At 33.1% G+C, this 20,009-nt stretch overlaps 1 protein-coding gene and 1 long non-coding RNA gene across 4 annotated transcripts in view; one reads left to right on the plus strand and one right to left on the minus strand.

Annotated features, from left to right (window-relative positions):
- The window catches only part of LOC128247531 (uncharacterized), a 13,062-nt gene extending 9,978 nt beyond the window's left edge, over positions 1-3,084 (minus strand). The window contains exon 1 of the long non-coding RNA XR_008263857.1: positions 2,976-3,084. This is a non-coding gene — a long non-coding RNA (uncharacterized LOC128247531). The remainder of the gene's footprint in view (positions 1-2,975) is intronic.
- The window catches only part of LOC106881035 (zinc finger protein 423), a 273,101-nt gene that overhangs the window by 242,533 nt on the left and 10,559 nt on the right, over positions 1-20,009 (plus strand). For all 3 annotated transcript variants that reach the window (XM_052966838.1, XM_052966837.1, XM_052966839.1), the window contains 3 exons: positions 8,495-8,634; positions 11,057-14,229; positions 19,197-19,336. In XM_052966838.1, the coding sequence (XP_052822798.1) occupies positions 8,495-8,634; positions 11,057-14,229; positions 19,197-19,336 (3,453 nt within the window). The remainder of the gene's footprint in view (positions 1-8,494; positions 8,635-11,056; positions 14,230-19,196; positions 19,337-20,009) is intronic.

The following is a 20,009-nucleotide window of genomic DNA, read 5'->3' on the forward strand; positions in this document are numbered from 1 at the left end:
TATATATATATATATATATATATATATATATATATATATTCTTTTCCTTACTTATATAAAAAATATTGTTAGTAGGTTTCATTCAAAGTCTTATAGTAAGTAATCATATCTTATCCTGTTATTTTTAATGACTACCCTTTGCTACAGTTATTTAATCAGAGTACTAGAGAATTATGTTAAGGATATCCTGTTGTTCCATATTCAATCCAAGTTAGCAAACCCTGATACCAATGCCTATTAAAGGGTTCCAAGAAATAAAGATTTCACAAAGAAAGTATGATACTAAATAGGAAGAAATACAAACCTGAGTGTACCACATATTGAATTTTGTGCAAACCTGTTAATACTATATTCCCAATCCTAAAGATTTTTTTTTGTCTTCTACTTGTTTCAATCATTGGATTGTGGCCATGCTGGGATACTACTTTGAAGGGTTTAGTCAAACAAATTGACCCCATAACTTATTTTTAAGTCTGGTACTTATTCTACTGGTTTCTCTTGCCAAACTACTAAATTATAGAGATGTAAACACACCATCACCAGTTGTTAAGTAGTGGTAGAGCACAAATACAGACACACATATATATATATATATATGTGTATTAGTTTAACACTCAGGAAGTGAAAAAGTCTTTAATGTTTCGAGCCTAGGCTCTTCCACAGAAAGGAACACAGAAAGAAACAAGGAGAGAAAATAAAGAATGTGTAGTGGCTAGCAATCTATCATGGTGAAGCCTTCTTTCAATTTGTCTACCAAATCCACTCACAAGGCTTTGGTCAGCCCAAGGCTATAGTAGAAGGCACTTACCCAAGGTGCCACACAGTGGGGCAAAACTTGGAACCATGTGGTTGGGATGTAGGCTTCTTACCATACAGCCTTCCACCGGTTTCCATCGACCAAACTCACTCACAAGGCACTGGTCAGCTCAGGGGTATAGTAGAAGACACTTGCCCAAGGTGTTGTGCAGTAGGACTGAACCCAAAACCACATGATTGCAAAACAAGCTTCTTAATCACATAGTAAAAAGAGAAAAGAAAAAACAAGTCACATTTATCTGTAGAATTATTCACAGTCTTTCATAGACATATTCTGAGCCACATATTTAAACCAGTTCATGCAAACATTAAGAGCACATGTACTACTCTCTTTCAATTTATCTCATTTATTCCCAATAACATACCAAACCTGTATACTCTAGGACAATTTCAGCTCAACAGATGGGATATGGAAAATTTACTATTTCTTACTTAACTAGAAGCTTGAGTGGCTGCTTGGTCTGCTAGAAATAGTACCCCAAATTTCCCTCAAAATATATCTGTTGCCTTCACAAAAAGGTCACGTTTTGTTTTATAATTTGGAATGTATTTTGTCTGGAGAAAAGACGGGGTGATTACAGTTGGAATTCTGTTGATCCTAGGTCTGTTCATTCAGTGCTGATCTATGTTAAATTAAGCATAAAAGTAAAGGCTTCCACTTACTATGATTGAAAGTTTCCTTCTTTTTAACTTTACCTAGAATAGCTGCTCTTTCTATATTTTCTAATCACATCCAATTTATTGATCACATCACTGACCAAAATCACTATGAAAAAAAGACAAATTGTGACAAATGTACATACTGCCCAGCACTTTTAACAGTTTTGTTAACATATTTCTGTCAAAACTCACAGCCTTTATTTCATTTAAATTTTTAAATAATGGAGAATTTAGTAAAATAACTTTGTCATTATGAAGCTAGTATTTAGGACACAAATTAATATGGAATTTTAATAGAAAGTTTTAAGCTCACTTTAAAATGAGAAGTTTGTATCCTAGAACCAGAGGCAGTATCAGCAGGTTGTTATCAAAAGGGTTAATGTTTTTAATCGTTTCTGCTAGCTCCACTTGTAATAATTTCTAAACTGTATTGATCGTGTTATATCCATTTACTACTGTTAATGCTCTCTCCCATCCAATTTTGCAGGAGCCTATACGTGATCACTCAATCTGCTAGAAATACTCTCCAACTCTCTCTCAAATAACACCCTTCTCCCTTTAATAAAAATAAACACATTCAATATAGCTGAATAAAAGATGGGATGATCAATGCTTGAACATCTTTAGATTTGCTTGATTAGAGTTAACAGAGCTAAATAAGAGCAATCACTCTCAATACTGTCCCTTTTCTTCATTAACTACATTCAAGATGTCCTTCATATTCAGTATATAAATTAATAAATTAATTTATGGAAATTTTTTAATGCCTATCTAGATAGCTTTCTTTCTTTCCCTATTTATTTGTTTATTTATACCTTCCCTTTACAAGTAAGATCATGTTATTGCCAGCATAGTGCAAGAAAAGCTATAACAGTCCCTGTCCATTTGATGCGCTGTGTTGGAGTAGTAGGTAGAGGTAGGGTATGGGCTCTTTACTTTTGACTGAAGAGTTGATGCTTCACTCTGTCTATAGTGATATGTAACAAAACATGTTTCTTTAAGTAATTCTAAGATGCAACTTTGTTTGTAAATAACCAGCTTGTGTTTATTTATTTGTTTATATATATATATATATATATATATATATATATATATGTGTTTGCAAGTGTTATCATTTTTGGCCTTGAGTGGTAAAGAAGAAATCATTTTTTGTAAACAATTAATTTTTACAATATTTACATACATGCACACACTCTCTCTCTCAAACACACACACACAACATGGAGAAGGTAACATAAATTTATCTTACCTTCTTGCTGGCATCTCTCTCTCTCTCTCTCTCTCTCTCTCTCTCTCTCTCTCTCTCTCTCTCTCTCTCTCTCTCTCTCTCTCTCTCTCTCTCTCTCTCTCTCTCATTCTCTCACTCACTCACTCATAACTACTGCCTCTATCACAAATCCTTTGAGCTTTTCTGTCATCTGTCAGTTCCTTATCTGCTGCTAATACCAAATTACTTCTCACTGCAAGTCAGTTGTCAAAAATGATATCTATTTACTCACCTGAGATCAATCTAGATAACTGTAGTGTTCAAATATCTTCAAACTTACTGGCAAGTGGATGGTGGGGAGCATCAACACATTGATTCAATTTTTCTTTTTATCTTTATTTTGTAGTTCCTATAACATGACAATTACACAAATTTTTAACCAAATCATCACCTTAAAACGTTCTCTCTTTATTTTTTTTTGTTCTTTGTTTTTTTGTGGTGGTGGGAGTGTCATTGATTGTGTGTGGATGACTGTTGTTACAAGTGGAATGATGCCTTTGTATTGAATATTTACTGCTATTGCTGCTGTTGTTCTTGCAGTCTTGTACGAGTTACATTTCAGAACATTCACTGTTAAAACAGTTTCAAATTTCTGATAACCATTTTAAGTATATTTAAGAAAAACCTCCCTGTGTTGCTTAGTAAACCTTTATGTGACATGTGTACTGCCACAACTTTGATCAGAGAAAATACACTGCAAAACAGAATGCGTGTGTGCATGTGTGTGTGTCATCGTCATCGTCATTTAACATCCACTTTCCATACTGGCATGGGTTGTGTGTGTGTGTATTTCATTATCATCATCATTCCATTTTTCCATGCTGGCATGAGTTGAACAATTTGACAGGACCCAGCTAACCACAGGGCTGGATGCACTTCCTAATACCATCCACCTTACTGCATGTACTGGGTGCTTTTTCATCCCGCCTGCTTTTTCCTTGCCATATTTGCATGCATCCACACACACACACACACACACACACACACACACAGATTGGGAATGAGTTATCAGCAAGAGGAATTAGATAAATTGCTTTTGTTCAGATTATTTACACAGCTAATCCTCTCAGAAAAAGTGCAACTATCACAACATATTCCATTTACCTCTCTCTAAAGTTTACCACTTATTGATAGGTACAGATACCCCTGGTTGAAATTAAACATTTGATGTTTGAGATTATCTGTTATACTTACATGGAAAAAGCTATGCTGCAAGTGCATACATGCATGTAGAAATACTTGTGCTTTCAGGAAGATGAGTCAGTTGGCCTTCAAATTCAATTTATGGAAGTAAATGTAATTTAAAGTATCTGTTTGATAAGTTATGAGTTAATGTCAAGTACTGAATACAGTATTTAGCACATATTGTTCCCTGTTACTTAACTTAGATCTTTTAAAATGATAATGTGGAAATTATCAGGGAAACTAAGATCAGGGGGTCTTTGTTTTATTTTTTGAATTGTCACTTAGTTCTTTGTGTTGTTGTTTTCATTTTCACTCTTCTCAGTAAATCTTATAAAGCATACTATAATTGTGTATCACATAACATTATCACTGCAACTCACTGTTGTGGTGCAACTGGTTTCTAAATAAATCCTCCAGCATGACAATGTTTTTGACAATCGTACCAATCTTATTACAAATTCTACAATGAATTTTCTTTGATTAAAGTTTGTTAATAGATTTGTAGTTCCAAATACTCTGACATTAATTGACTTTTAACTGAGTTGTTTGATTAGCTGTTGAAATTAAGTTTGGTCTCTTATAATAAAGGCTGTTTTTGTTCAACTTCTACATTGTCCTATTATACCCTTATTGTCCATTAACAAATTCATCACATATCTACCTGTTTATATATATGCATGAAAGCCAAAATATCATACAGGTTACAATTACAAGGACCAATGTATTGATAAACCATATATATATATATATATATATATATATATATACCATGTAGGTAATTTATTACCCATATTTACCATGTCCCAATAAGATGTTCATCTAAACTCAGTTTCATACTTCTTTCATGTGTATTCACATACATGTATATACATGTGCATTACATAAGCTTAAACGGTCTCACAACATTGCCACATGAACATTTGCTTGTACACAAAGAAACTTTATATTTTCATTTTGGAATATTGTTTTCTATACTCAGAGAATCATTACCTTCCTATGTTTCCATAACCTAGTAATTTGACAAAAACAAAAAGGGGATGATAGAACAAGTACCACTTAAAAATGTAAGTAGTGGGATCAATTTAATTGATAAATCTCTTCACAGGGATGCTCCAGCAAGGCCACATTCCAGTAACTGAAATTGGTAAAAGTGCATACATGTGTGTGTGTGTGTGTAAAATTTAGAAAAACATTACAGGAGATATGGAATCAAAACCAACAGTCAAGAAGATTCAAAGCAAATTTAACAACAAGAACTAAAATTTTAGTAAATGAGAAAGAATACAGGATCATGCACAGGCATTTCCCTCATGAGAAATGCCTGTGCATGATATACAGAAAAGGAGTAGGCAGAAATTCCATGAGGTGTACCCTATAGACACACAATAGGTGTGATAGAATTACAGGAGTGTTAGCTGAGAAGAAACACATCATATGTGACGGACGCACAGGAGTAACTAGCAGTAAACTTATGCAATTGAGAAATCTCAAAAAGCTGAACCTCATGAAGGAGGTGTCAAAGAATAAGTGATGGCACATACCAGAGAAGACCTGCCCACAAAAGCAGGCAATACAAACGGTCATTGAAATGGTGATAGTGGTATTGGTGGTGATGGAGGTTGGGGTGTATTATCAATCTACACACTATGTTCTTTCACCCATTGTATTCCTTTTAAAGTCTTCTTTTTCTGTCCCATTTATCCCTCACCCTCTCTCAAATCCACTCTACCATATTTCTTGTATAATGTGGAATAGGATTTGATCTGTTTGTATGCAATCTCTCTACCATTACCCTTTATCATTCTACTTCTCTTCCACCACCACCACCTCTCTATTACTTTTTCCTTTCATTCTCCCTCATCCATCACAATACCTGTGTAATGAAGAATATCACTGAATCTATCTTTCTTTCTTTCTTTCTCTCTCTCTCACGTAACTGTTCACTCTCACTTACCATCACTATCTCTATTGCTCACTACCACTTACAACATGTAGCTATGATCATCTCTCTTCCATTATTTTTTATCCTACCAACTTCCCACTCCAGTCACTCTCCTCCACCACACTTATACTTTCTCTCCTTTCACACTATTAGGATTTAATTTCTCTTCTATTTACCCCAACCCCCACCCCTTCCACTCATGGTTGCCTTGAACTAATGGAGACTGCTTAGAGAAGACTTCTGTAATCTTGCAGGAGACCTGACAACTTCTCTGGTGCTTGTGTCACAATAAAAGTAAACTCCTAGCCATAGAAACCATATAAAAGACTGAAACATATAAGCAAGTCATGGCCTTTCAACCCATCTACTTGCACATAACTTCAAATAAGAGCTGACACTATGACAAAACTGTAACACAAAGCAGATATAAAATGATGGGGAGCAGGAGGCTTGTAATGGTAACGCTATGACTGGATGTATATTACTACTGTACAAACATTAGAGATATTGTCTTGTACTCAGCAAGATGTGAGTCCTTCCTACTTACAATGTTTCTGTTCATTCTCCAACCACTTTGCAGTATACTAGGTGCCTTTTATCCCAGCACCAATACTAAGAGGTTTGCTTTTCAGTAAGACTTAAAGAGACTTTCCTATCTTACATTGATTCTGTTTATTTACTAATCAGTTTACAAATTACTTGGTGCACATTATCATGGCCACAAAATGTTTCCTACTCTTTTGCAAAACTAAAGAGTTCTCTCTTCCTTACTAGTTTGTTCCTGTCCAATTTGTTTGCTATCACCAGGGACATAACTCACCCCAGCAGATAGAAGAAAAAGTGATGAAAGAGAACCAGTGTGAGTAAGTGTTAGAAGAGGAAATAATTCAGGAGAATCTTGTCAAAGGCCTTCTACAGATCAACAAAATAGAGTGGCTTACTCCTAGTTGAATTATGTATTAAAGTTATTGGCTGTAGATAACATGTAATTCCTTGGGGAACCATCAGGTGGAATGTAAGTCATAGTGTAGGGAAAGATTACTCAGTATATGCTCACCTTCAGGTACAGGGACAAGGAAATTCTTCCTCCCTATCCTATTTCATCTGGAAGTTCCAGGACCAAGAAATTGACTTTACAGGTACAACAGGGCTCCATTATATTCACCTGTATCATGCAACTGCCATCTTTATGTCTATGACAAATTGCAGATATTGCACCATCCCACTGAACTATCATACTGTTACCACCAGTTTAGCTCTCAGTTAGCTACTTATGAGCCATTGGCTATTTATACAATCTCATAAATTTTCACCCAGTTTACATTTTGACAGGAATCGCTGACTAAGAAAGGGAGACTACTTCTATGTATTGGGTCAGATTTGCCTCTCATTCACCAGCAATAGCACAGTTACCAATTCCACTATGTAATTCCAAAAAGTCAAAAAGAGAACGTTTTACTCTCCCAATGATAATCTGCTTTCTTCAGTATTGAAGCATCCAAACAATGGAGAGTACTTCTTATATCTGTAAAGCATTCACTAATGCAAATCAGAATAAAACTATTAACATAAATGTATTTGATGTTAATAATATATGTGCATGTGTGTGTGTATGCGTGTACAAACAAACATGCATATATCTGTATGCATATATATATATATATATATATACATATATATATATATATATATATATATATATATATATATATATATATATACACACACACACACACACGCATATACATGAAGATATATGTAAATACATATATTTATAGATGCATACACATTCACTATTACATACATTTATATCATGTGTATGTGTTTGTACATATATATATATATATATATATATATATATGTGTGTGTGTGTGTGTGTGTGTGCATACAGGTACACATGCACACACATATATTAATGTTTATGTATATATATACATGTTTATATGTGCACATATGCATGTGTGTATATATTTATATATATAAATATATATACATACACACACACACACACACTTGTATATGTGTGTGTGTGTGTGTATTATAGCATTTGAGTTTGGAGAATATCAGACTTGTAACAATGATGCTGGTAATGAGGCATGATAATGTTTGGGCACTCAGTGATTGGCAATGGCAAAAAATTGTGATGTTTTTTATCTTGATTTGTTCTTTTTAGCTTCTTTTTGTTGTTGTTGTCTCTGATGATGATGATGATGATGGTGATAGGGGTGAAGTTGAAAAGTGTAATTGGGTTGTTAAGTATAATGTTTCAGTGAAGTTAACAAAATTACTATCTCAAGTGGTGTGTACTAAATGTTTTTAATGTCAGCTGTCTGTGTAAAACTAACCATACAGTTTATCAACCTGAGTTTTTATCATTATTGCCTCTGTCAAACTATACTACTGTAGAATGTGTTTGCTGTAGGTTTTAAATCTGCTTGCTCTCTCACTGTGTTTGTTGTTGCCACAGTGAAGAACATCATTATATCTTGTTTTGCTCCAGTCGCCCATTATTAGTGGCAAACTGGTAAATATTTTTCATCTCTTACATCCAGAATTGATTTTCCTTTTTGCTTTTTTTTTTTTTTTTTTTTTTTTCTATAATGTTTCTTTCTTTGACACTTCAGGAGCATGGAGAACTGATGCCATTCCGCTGCAGCTACTGCAGTCGCCTATTCCGACACAAACGCAGTCGTGACCGTCATGTCAAACTGCACACAGGGGACAAGAAGTATAAATGTTCCCAGTGTGATGCTGCATTTGCAAGGTGAGAGCACTAATTCTTTCTTTTAAATTACAACCTTTACGTTGAACTCTCTTACTAACACTCTCATTACATCTCTCCTCCTACTACTACCACTTTTACCACTACTCCTTCGACGCTTTCTCTTCACTTCCTACACCACCACTCCTTCAATACTCACTCTTACTTTTTCCTATCTAATTTTCTCAGTAATCTTCTCTCTATCTCCATCTTGTAAATTCTCTTTCTCTTCTTTACAGTTGTCTCTAGCAAAACAGAGTTTTCTTTTTCTCTTTTCTCTTTCCTCTAATAATCTTATTCCTACCTTTAGATATTTCCACCACTCCCTTTTGTCCTTCTATCCATAATAATTCTTTATAATCTAATTCAGTTTGTTGCTATTTCTTTCACTTTGCTTCTTTCTTTTCTTTTTCCTTTCTTCTTTCCTCCTTTTATCCTACACCTAAAATCCAATGAATACTTTGGAACCCTGTCCCTCCTTGGTATTCCTACTGTTACTGCTTTTCTCAGAAAATGAGATATATTCTTGTTAAATGCCAATTTATTCTGTAGTAGGCAGAAATAAAATCTGTTTTGCTGAAATATTTTTGTCAAAGGGTTAAATACTTTATATCTTATGATGATGATGATGATTTTCTCCAATTTCTAACTTTGTTTCTTCTTTCTCTCTCTTTCTCTCTCTCTTAAAAGAGCGAGAGATGGGGGGGGATCATCTAAATGCCTCTATTTATTTAAAAAGAAGATATTCAGAGATTCTTTTTACTCTTACATTATTTATATCGCAGTTTCTGCTATAATCTTTAAATCTGAACCATTAGTCTTGCATGCTGAGATAGGAATACAGTTGTATTAGTCTTTATATATTGAGAATAGTAATTTTACTAAAATTTAGATTTCCTTGTTTAATTTTTTTCTTATTATTCTCACGTTCTTTTGTCACCCCACCCCCTCCCCACACAAAAAAGAATGTGCTTGGAAATTAATAATTCCTGTAAACTATTTATGTACTTTCAAGAATGTAAATAAATAATATCTTTGAATATGGATATATCTCAGTTATCAAGGCTACACAGTCAGATTACATTCAACAAAACAAGACAAAAATCAAGGTTTCAATCTCAGTTTACAGCTAAAATTTCATTTTGTTCATCTTACTCTCTTTGTTAACATATCTTATCAGTAATTCTTGGATTTATCATTGATTAAAAGGACAACTCCAAGCATTCAGTATAGCTTATTTATTTATTTATTTTATATGTTTTGTTCTTTCCTTATTGTTCCCTGAATAAACTGACTCCCATATCTTAATGAAACTATATCAATTGTATCATTCCTATCTCATAAAAATCTTATCTATTTTTTTGAATAAGTAAAGGAGCAAGGATTTAGTTGTTGTTACTTTATAATAGAATTTGAAAGAGGAGATGAATTTTCGAAATTGTTTTTTTAACAAGCAACAATTTTCACAAGATAGCTTAACCCATTACCTCCCATAATTCTATTAACTGGAATTTTTTTATGAAACTTTAATTTCTAGCATAAAACAGCCTTAGAAACATGCTGGAATGATCAAAATAACATTTTAAATAGAAATAAGCAAGATATTGGGTGAGAAATTAGCAAACCTCATTTGAATATCAGAGAAATATACCTAGTAGATATAGTAAAAAGGTTAGATATGTGTAAATATTGACAGATAATTACGAAATTTGTAATTTTTAAGTGATCTCATAAGAGATCACTGATAGGTAATGGGTTAAACTGAATTCATTGTGTGTGTGTGCTCGTACATATGTATGTGTATTGTATGGGTATATCTTTATACCATTTTCTCAATGTGAATACTGATACAATAATTCCATAAATTGCAAAATAATGTGAATTTTAAGCACCATTTAATTATTGGTTGCTCATTGTTAAAACAACACAGTAAACCCAAGAAATGGGAGGGATTACTATTTTCAACTTGGTAGATTTTGAGAATAAGAGAAGGGCAATAAATATTTGCAGCTGGGTAGTCTTGGAGAAAGAATCTGTATTTCTTGAGAATACTACATATAACAAAACATATGATAAAATTATATAACAAAACAACAATTACAAATTAAAATTTTTTTTTTTTTTTTTCATTTGTTCATATTGTTTTGATTCCATTGGAATAGTTTAGTCATACTGACATCATTATAAAATGCTGATAGAATGAATTAGTTTGAAATTAGATAGCTTCCTTTTTTTTAATGTGAACATTGAATACTCAGGATACCAAAAGCTGCTTTCTTTACCTAAAACAAGTTTCTTTTCAATGCTATTTATTTTATGATAAAAAAACATAACAATGATGGCGAAATGTTATCAAATTTAAACTTTGACCATATTTTTTATTGAAATAAACTATTTTCATTTGTCTCCCTTTCTCCAATTTTAGGAGTGATCATTTGAAAAGTCATTTGCGTACACATGACACAGGAAAACCTTTCAAATGCACTATTTGCAACCGTGGATATACAACAGCAGCTGCTCTTTCTTCTCATATGTATTCACATCGGAAACCAAACAGCTCTGGTCAGATGGAATATAAATGTTACCAATGTGAAGAGATTTTTTATCAGCCAAAAGACTTACAGAACCATTACAATGATTGCCATGCTCCTGCTCCCCTTCGTGAAAAAACTCTACAATGTACTCAGTGCTCTGAAATGTTTGTTAGCCAAGAACTTCTTGATGTTCATGTTGAACAAGAGCATGTTAAAGAACAAAAACGTAAGTTTTCAACTCCAGACAATATTTCTGATATTGACATTTTCCACAAAAAGTTGAAAACTCACAATGATGTCTCTATAAATAAGCAAATGCTATCTAACGCTAGTGATTTAACTGTAAAAGAAAATGGACTAGATCTTATGCCAGAAATAATGGATTCTTCATCTCTCTCAGACCCAGCCAACCGGGAAAATGCCCTTGTTTGCCCCTACTGTTTACAAGACAATTTTGAATCTTTAGAACTGCTTGAAATTCACATGCAGTGTGTGCATTCTGTAAAAGCAACTGAAGTTTATACATGCAATTACTGCAATGCACCATATCCTAACTTATATGCCCTCCATGATCATATGAAAGTTGTTCACCAAAATTTAACCTGTATGGATATCAAATATCCCTGTAGTTTATGTTCTAGACATTTTACAAGCATTGATGCATTAGCAGAGCATAAAAAACATACGCATAGCCAAGCAAGTTCCTCAAACCATTCTCTCTACTGTGCAGAATGTGCATTACTTTTTCAAAACCCTATGGAATTCCAAGAGCACATTCAGCGCTCCCACAACTGTTTGCAAGATACACCTCGTCCTAAACCTCCAAAATCAAAGAAAGTAAGTAATGACACAAAGAAAGATATAAAACGCATGAACTCCCATAGTATTTTTAATAACACAAAAAATTCAAGCCCAGCACCTAATGAGAGAATGGTTGAAGAGAAAATGGTATGTGACCAATGTAATGCTACATTCCTTGATATTAAAAATTTTCAAACCCATCTGAAAATTCATTTGGACTCAGTGCTCACTCAATACATATGTCCCCAATGCCAAAAGCAGTTTACTACTGAAGACCAATTAGAGAGTCATTTGTCATTACACTACCTCTGTCTTAGCACTGAGTATGGCTGCACCAGTTGCATGAAAACTTTCTCCAAACCAGATGAACTTCAGAAACACTTGATGGATATTCATGCACATCATCTTTATCGTTGTTCACTTTGTAAGGAAATTTTTGATTCAAAGGTCAATATTCAAGTCCACTTTGCAATAAAACATAGTAATGAGTGCAAAATTTATAAATGTACAAAATGCAACTCAGTCTTTATATCAGAGGTTGATTGGCAACTGCATGTCAGATCTGCACATCTCCAAATGCCAAAGCCACATAAATGTCTCTTTTGTAAAGAAGGTTTTACCACCGAAGTTGAATTACAATGCCATTTAACCATTCATGGCAAGCCATTTAAATGCCCAATGTGTAGTGAAGCATTCCATGTGGAATATTTGTTAGATAAACATCTCCAAAATGAGCATGACCCTGACAAAAATTCTAAGCGATTGGGTAACAGCCAATCTGATATCAAAGTGGAGAAGGACATTGGAAGTAGCACTTTATTAAACAGTTGTGGAACTATAGATATATCAAATTCAGTAACATCAGGAAGTGGAATTTGGAAAAGCACTGATCCACTTCATACATGCAACATCTGTGATATGAAGTTCAGCAATTTATCCTCTCTTCAGCTGCACAAGAAGCAAGACCACCGTGTTGCACTGGCTAATAATCACACCTCGCAAGTGATGACTACTGTAGAGAGCAGTGTGATTACAAGTAAAGTCATAAGTTCAAGCAATGACAAAGTAGCATTATCATGCACATACTGTAGTCAGTCTTTCAAATCTAGAACTGAACTTGAACGTCATATGAAAATTCACCTCAATTCCAGCAGCCAGAAATGCAACATTTGTGATGAAGTATTCCCATCACCAAATACTCTAGCAGAGCACAAACTGCAGCATTGCAAAATTCCTCAAGGAAATATTTGTGTTGGTTGCAAAATTCCCTTAAAATCTGAAGATCAGTTTTATATTCATTCCCAAGAACATGGCTTTCAGGGAGCTATAATGCAATGTGTTATCTGTAGACAAACTCTGGCATCTATGATGGAACTTCAAATGCATGGAAAGCATCATTTCCAAACTAAACCCAACTTTTTCACCTGCTGTGTATGTTTGCGAGGATTTGATTCCAAAGAAAATCTTATATCAAAATTGAATAGTTCTGGTCGAACATATTTTGTTTGTAAACCTTGCTATCATGGTGAAACATCTGACTTTCATTGCAATGAATGTGGCGCCAGATTCCCAACCAATGAACAACTAGAAAGTCATGTAACAAAGCATCGGCGAACATACCAGTGCATCAAATGCCAGCAATCTTTCAGTACAGAATATGAAATTCAATTGCACGTTGCCACCCATGTTCTGCAAGAAGGAAATATCCATGAGTGCAAACTCTGTTCACAAGTTTTTGATTCTCCAGCCAAATTACAATGCCACTTGATTGAACACACCTATGGCAATTCTGAGTACCGCTGTAGTGTCTGTTGTAAAGTATTCAGTAATGCTACAGACATACAAGCACATGCTTTTGAGCATGGCATTCATGCTCGCAAGTTTGGATGTATCCACTGTAATCAACGGTTTTTCTTCAGTGCTGAATTAGATAACCACATGATAAACCATGTGAAACCAGAATCAATATCAGAGCTGCAGTGCAAAGACTGTCCACAGACTTTCTCAAATATTGTCAGCTTCAATGCACACCGACGCATACATCAACAGCAGATGGACAATAGCACATCCACCCCTATTAAATGTACATTTTGTCATGAAGTATTCAATGATACCAGTGAACTACAGAAACATTTCTTCACATGTCACACTGAGCAAGACATAGAACACTCAATTAACAAGAGAAGTTATCAGTGTTCCCAATGTAATAAAGAATGTTCATCTTTAGCCAACTTGCAGAACCACATGAAGATTCATAAAATAGGTATTTAGCATTTCAGTTTATTTTTCTTAACAAAGTCTTGTTTTGTTTTTCAAGAGAATTATTTTGTTCATTCTATAAAATGTATTTCCTACCTTTCTCCATGAAAGAAACATTGTATGTGACAACTATATACATTTATATGTTTACATTTGCATACTCTATATAAATATATATACTATACAACTTCAAATGTGGCACAATTTTAACTTTATTTTTGATAGTAAAGTGAATTTCTTTTATACATGTTGTCAAAATAGAGAACACTTCCAACAGAATAATTATACAACATTCTTTATCTTAAGCTTCCATTTCATTCTTCCATTTATGTTAAATGGTTATCTATTTGAACCAACAATAACTGTCTACTTCTGCTCAACCAACATTGGTTATATTTAGTACCCATCTATATAGTATTGCCTTGGCAACAATAAGTTAAATTGCTGTGAAAACTGAGTGGTTAACTGAGAAATTAGCCCATTAGCCATCTTATAAACTTTATAAACTTTACGTTGTTGTTGCTTTGTCTCAGTCGTCTTTGTTTCAACACACTCACACCATAGAAGTATCTAACAGAATGAATTGTCAAGAATATTCAATCAATATGACAATACCGTATTTTTTCTCAGCATGTTGGTGCATGTAATTAGAATTTTAATAATGATGGTAGAGTCTCAACTGAAACTTGGGGGCTGCATTGTCCAGATTTAGCAACTACATGGAAGAATCTTTCATTAGTTTAATAACAAGTAATATGTTAGATTTTTATGCCTACTTTGTTACTCTGTTTCATTACACATACCTGAGTAATTTAATTCTCATTTTGTACCTACTTTTAAGCCTGGCTGGTAATAAATATTTCCATCCACTGTATAATACATTTTATAAATAGTCATGCATATATTCAAGTTTACAAACCTATAAAATGAAAAATAACTAAGTACCAGCATAGAGAGAAAAGTTGTTATGGATAACTAATTACTGTATTTAAAACATCATATGCATTAAGTCTCTATGACTAAGAGCAGCTGCTAAAAATATAAACAAGCAGTATAAAGATTTCTCTTGAATATTATCCTGCAGCAACAGATGTTTATATATTTATACCAAGTCCATGAGCAATATGTAATTCACATTATCAGCAGCTGCCCCAAACTCTCAACAATATATTTTATCTTCCATAACCCATGAAATCATATAGAAATCTAAACATAATGCTAATTGTGCAAAAGACTTCTGTTTAAGTTGAAAACAAGGTACCATCTGATGGCAATTAGTCTTGTAGGTGATATAAACTAAAGAGAAGATTATTGAATACTGGAAAATGAAGTATACATTAATATTTCAAGTAGATCCCCATCATTTCTATACTGGTGAATGATCTCTATGCTTATATAATTATAATCCATTTATATATTTACAGTCCCAGTTTAAGTTCCCATCTAATCTATGCCAACTATTAGTAGTCTACCAATTCTAGTAACTATCTGTTACTCATGTAAAATCATGGGAACTGATTTCCCCCCCCCCCTCTCTCTCTCTTACACACACACACATCCATTCACATGTATATATATTCTGTTATGAACTTTCGAGCATATTTCACTGGAAGAGACAAGTGCTATGTTGTAAATATATTTTCTATTAGTCACTTGTTTGTTTTTTTTTAAAGAACTGGTTCACTGTAAAACTTTCTCCAAATAGTTGTTATTTAGTCCCAGATCAGCTCTGAGGAAAGAGGCATATGATCAAAAGCATTCCAGCAGTAACCATCCCACCATTTTAGGAATATCTAGGCCTACATTATCCATGTCCTTTCCTGAGATGCTCAGGTATAATCCAAGGGAGATTTGATTGTTATTTTTCGAAGATTAAGCATCTATATAGAAGTCCCCTCTGAGTTTTTTTCAAGTATCAGAAAGAAAAACAGCTCATAAAATTTCATCATAAATAATTGTGCCCAGTCTCTTTTGTTACAATTTTTAATAAATATATATAAAACAGTTCTTAAAACAAGTAGATTAAATATCTAACGATAAGCAAGGCATGTGGGACTGAATTGAATTCATGGATATATGCAATTATTCTGTGATGGTAAAGTAAATTTACTAAGAAGAAAAGTTTTTCAAATATGGCCCTCTTTCTTCTTTGACCATGCCTTAGTGTAGAAAATCGAAGACCATTTATTCTATATCTTAGTTTCTGCACATCTCTCTATTTAAGAATTCATTAAACTGGTTTCCAATTAAGTAACATTATATAAATATTAATTATTAATAATGTATATTGTTAAGTAATAATCTGATTATTAATAAGATCAATAATCATTTAAAAATTATTCCTTGTTCAAAGAAAGAACGTTATCTTTAATTCATTAACGAAGCTGACATTGCTAAATAAAGGAATTTCATATGTGAGGGGAGATAACCGTAGTTTATTTCAGTGACAATAGAATAACGGTTGGAGTTGATTTGCGTTCGTTGCTGCCCACTTTGTTTCTATTGATTTAGCATGCGGTTTTCCTTTCTTTTTTCTTTTCATATAGATTAATAAATTCATACATTATAGTGCAACCAAGCTGTCTTTATCTATATTGAGCTAATTCTATAAAGATTAAAAATCACTTTGCAGCAATATATTTCTTTGCACTAAAAGATCTTGTAACATCTGGTTCATGAAATATATCAGATGAATAAATATTAATTTTATTTTTTTTCTCAACAACAATCAAATCTTTCTTTCTTTATACTTCCATTGTAAAGGAAAAGTACATTCGATTGTTTAGTTCTGTTACAAATGGTCACAATATTTCATCATCCCACATGGGATGCAACCTGGCCTCCATAGACTCTAAGGAGTTATGGGCTGAAACAATTACATACTTAGGAATGGCTTCTTCTCTGAAGACCTTCTGCTGTTCAGTTCCCCCTAGAGTTTCTTACTATTACATACTGACATAACTAAGCACACCTTGAATACATGCATTATTATTATTATTATTATTATTATTATTATTATTATTATTATTACAGCAAAACAATGACAATTTCTTTGCTCAGCTCAGATTCTAAACAACAAATTAGATGAAACAAGGGTAATTGAGATAGTCATTCGATCTGTTAGAAATAGCAGCTAAATCTCCCTCAAATCATATTCTACCATCTTGAATACAAGACACATTAATGTTGCCATTAAAGTCAACTGGGATATTTTATTTCATTGGTCTTAGAAGGGTGAAAGGTAAGGTTGACCTTGGCAGGATTTGAACTGAGAATGTAAAGAAGAGGTAATTGAATGTTACAAGGCATTTTGTCCACTGATCTTCTGATTGTGACATTTAACCATCCTTAATCTCACCAAGGTCAACTCTGCTTTTCGATATTCTAGGATTGATAATATAAAATACCAGTCAAATCTTGAGGTAAACTTAATCACTTATACCCTTACACCCAAATGTGTGGCCTGTTTCTAATGTTAGAAATCGATACAATCAGTTATCTTGAGCCATAAAGGAAATTATTTAAAATATGCTTTAGGCTTTAGTTTTTCATTACACTCAGACAGATGCATGCCATAAGATATTCTCACTTGGAAATTAAGATTGTATTTTGGGATCTACCATCATTTGCCTCCCACCACATTGCATGGATATAATAATTTACTTTTTTGGAACAATTGTTTTTTACAACTAGAGGTTCTTCCTTCTTGTAACTTTGTGGTTCTCAATGATTTTTTTGCCCGTGGACACCTTCCTATTTTCTCTACTGGGCCCTCATAACCATTTGACATTTAAAAAAATATTATTATATTTTAATTATTAAATATTATTAGGAATTGTATTTAAAAATATTGTTAAAATATTTTGTATATTGTAGAAGAATAACCCGTTTATTGTAGATAAACTTTAACAACAAAATTTTATATGGAATTCCAAGGGCCATATGGACTCCAGTTGAGAACCACTGTTGCAATTGCTCAACCGTGAAACTGCTGCTGCTGTTATCAGTATTTAACCTCAGGTCAGCCTTGACTGAATTGAATCAAAGGGGTTCAAGCTACAATCAACCCCTTTCTGTTTAAGAAGGCAAGCATGAGCAACCTGCAGCACTCAGGCCACTTGTTGCCCTTCATGTCTTTTTCACATGGCACTCATTATTGTCACATTTATATAACCACAATAACATTTTCCCTTGAATTTTACAACATAATCTTTAGGTGCAACTTGGTTAATTGGAACACTTACAGTTTTCTATTTCTCATTCACCCATGCTTTCTCTCAATCATTTTTTTTTTTTTAAGATTTACTTAATGTAATACACGTTTAGTAAATTATTTTTTGGACTGTGTGACCATATTTATAATGAGTGATATCTCATAAGGTCTGCTACTAGAAAAAGGTTGCCTGTATATCATTTGAGGTACTATACATCCAAGATTATTCCCCAATTTAGGACATGGTATGATTGAAGAATTATAATGATTGTTTGTATATCTTTATGAGATATACTATCATATTGATGACAGCTAGTATGATTTAACTTATCACCATAACTGTATGGTCAGTAATCTCACAGTAACTGTAAACAGTACATCAAGGAGATTTTACTGTACAAACAATTTAGAGATTTTCTTAGGGCAGACAATTGTTTACTTGCTTTTATGGAACAGAGTACAAACTGAATTTAAATTTAGAATGAATGAACTGAATTCTTGAGGGGGAAATATTCATTGATGAGATATATGCCAATTAATAACATAGAAACTGTGATACACTATTTTTTTTTTTTTCCAAAGAATATTTTGAGCCATTAAATCAGTGCTCTCTATATCTAGAATTGGTTAATATATAATTGACCATAACACTGTATGTGAAGTTGATTTTAATGAAACTAGATTTCTGTTAAAGAGCTGTCAGTATAGTTAATATACATACTTTTTTCTTTCTTTTTTTCCTTTTTTTTTTTTTGTAGAAAAAGAAAATCAAAAGTCTCAAGTTCCAAAGACTCAGATAGTTGATGTAAAGCCAGTTTTGTGTCCTGTATGTGGGCAAGTATTTTCAAAGAGAAGTTTAATGAAGGAACATATGAACACTGTCCACCTCGTACACCAGGTAACTGACCTACCACCTGCAAACTAATTCTAAAAGTACTTCAGCTAAATCACTTTACATTTAGAAGAGACTTTCAAACATAAACTAAATTATTAGAAGAGGATTGATGTAATATATGCAGTTGTGCTTTGTATCATAAAACACCAGTTTCATTGCTAAAATCAACTACAGTCAGTGCAGATGTTATCTAATCTCTAAAGGTATTCATTTGAATCTTTTAATGGTATTTTTTAAGTACATCCCTTTTTACATTTTGATTCCAATTGTTAAGTCAAATTGCCATTCATTTTAGTTTAGATATTTTGCTTAAATGTTGATCAATAATATATTTAACAAATTTCTCGTAAAAAATTTTCATCGCTACTTTTTTTTTTTTTTTTAAATGAAAAGGTTGGTTATCTTTAGACAAAAAGAAATATAATATATTTTTTTCATAATTCTCCTTCAGTTACTTCTGCTTAAATAACTTCTGCCATAAGAATGAGTAAAACTTTTCAGGAATTTTGATATTTATGTAATATGATGAGCAAATATATAATTGAACGTAAAAGCAAGGTACACTAGGAAGTTGCATTATTGATTTGATAATTGCCACCTAATTCTTGCTACCATTTGTCAAAATGAGATCTGAAACCTTGTAGCTTCCATCAAGTTAATGAGCCTTTTTTTAACT

This window comes from Octopus bimaculoides, chromosome 1, assembly GCF_001194135.2.
Source record: "Octopus bimaculoides isolate UCB-OBI-ISO-001 chromosome 1, ASM119413v2, whole genome shotgun sequence".
Taxonomy (NCBI): Eukaryota; Metazoa; Mollusca; class Cephalopoda; order Octopoda; family Octopodidae; genus Octopus; species Octopus bimaculoides.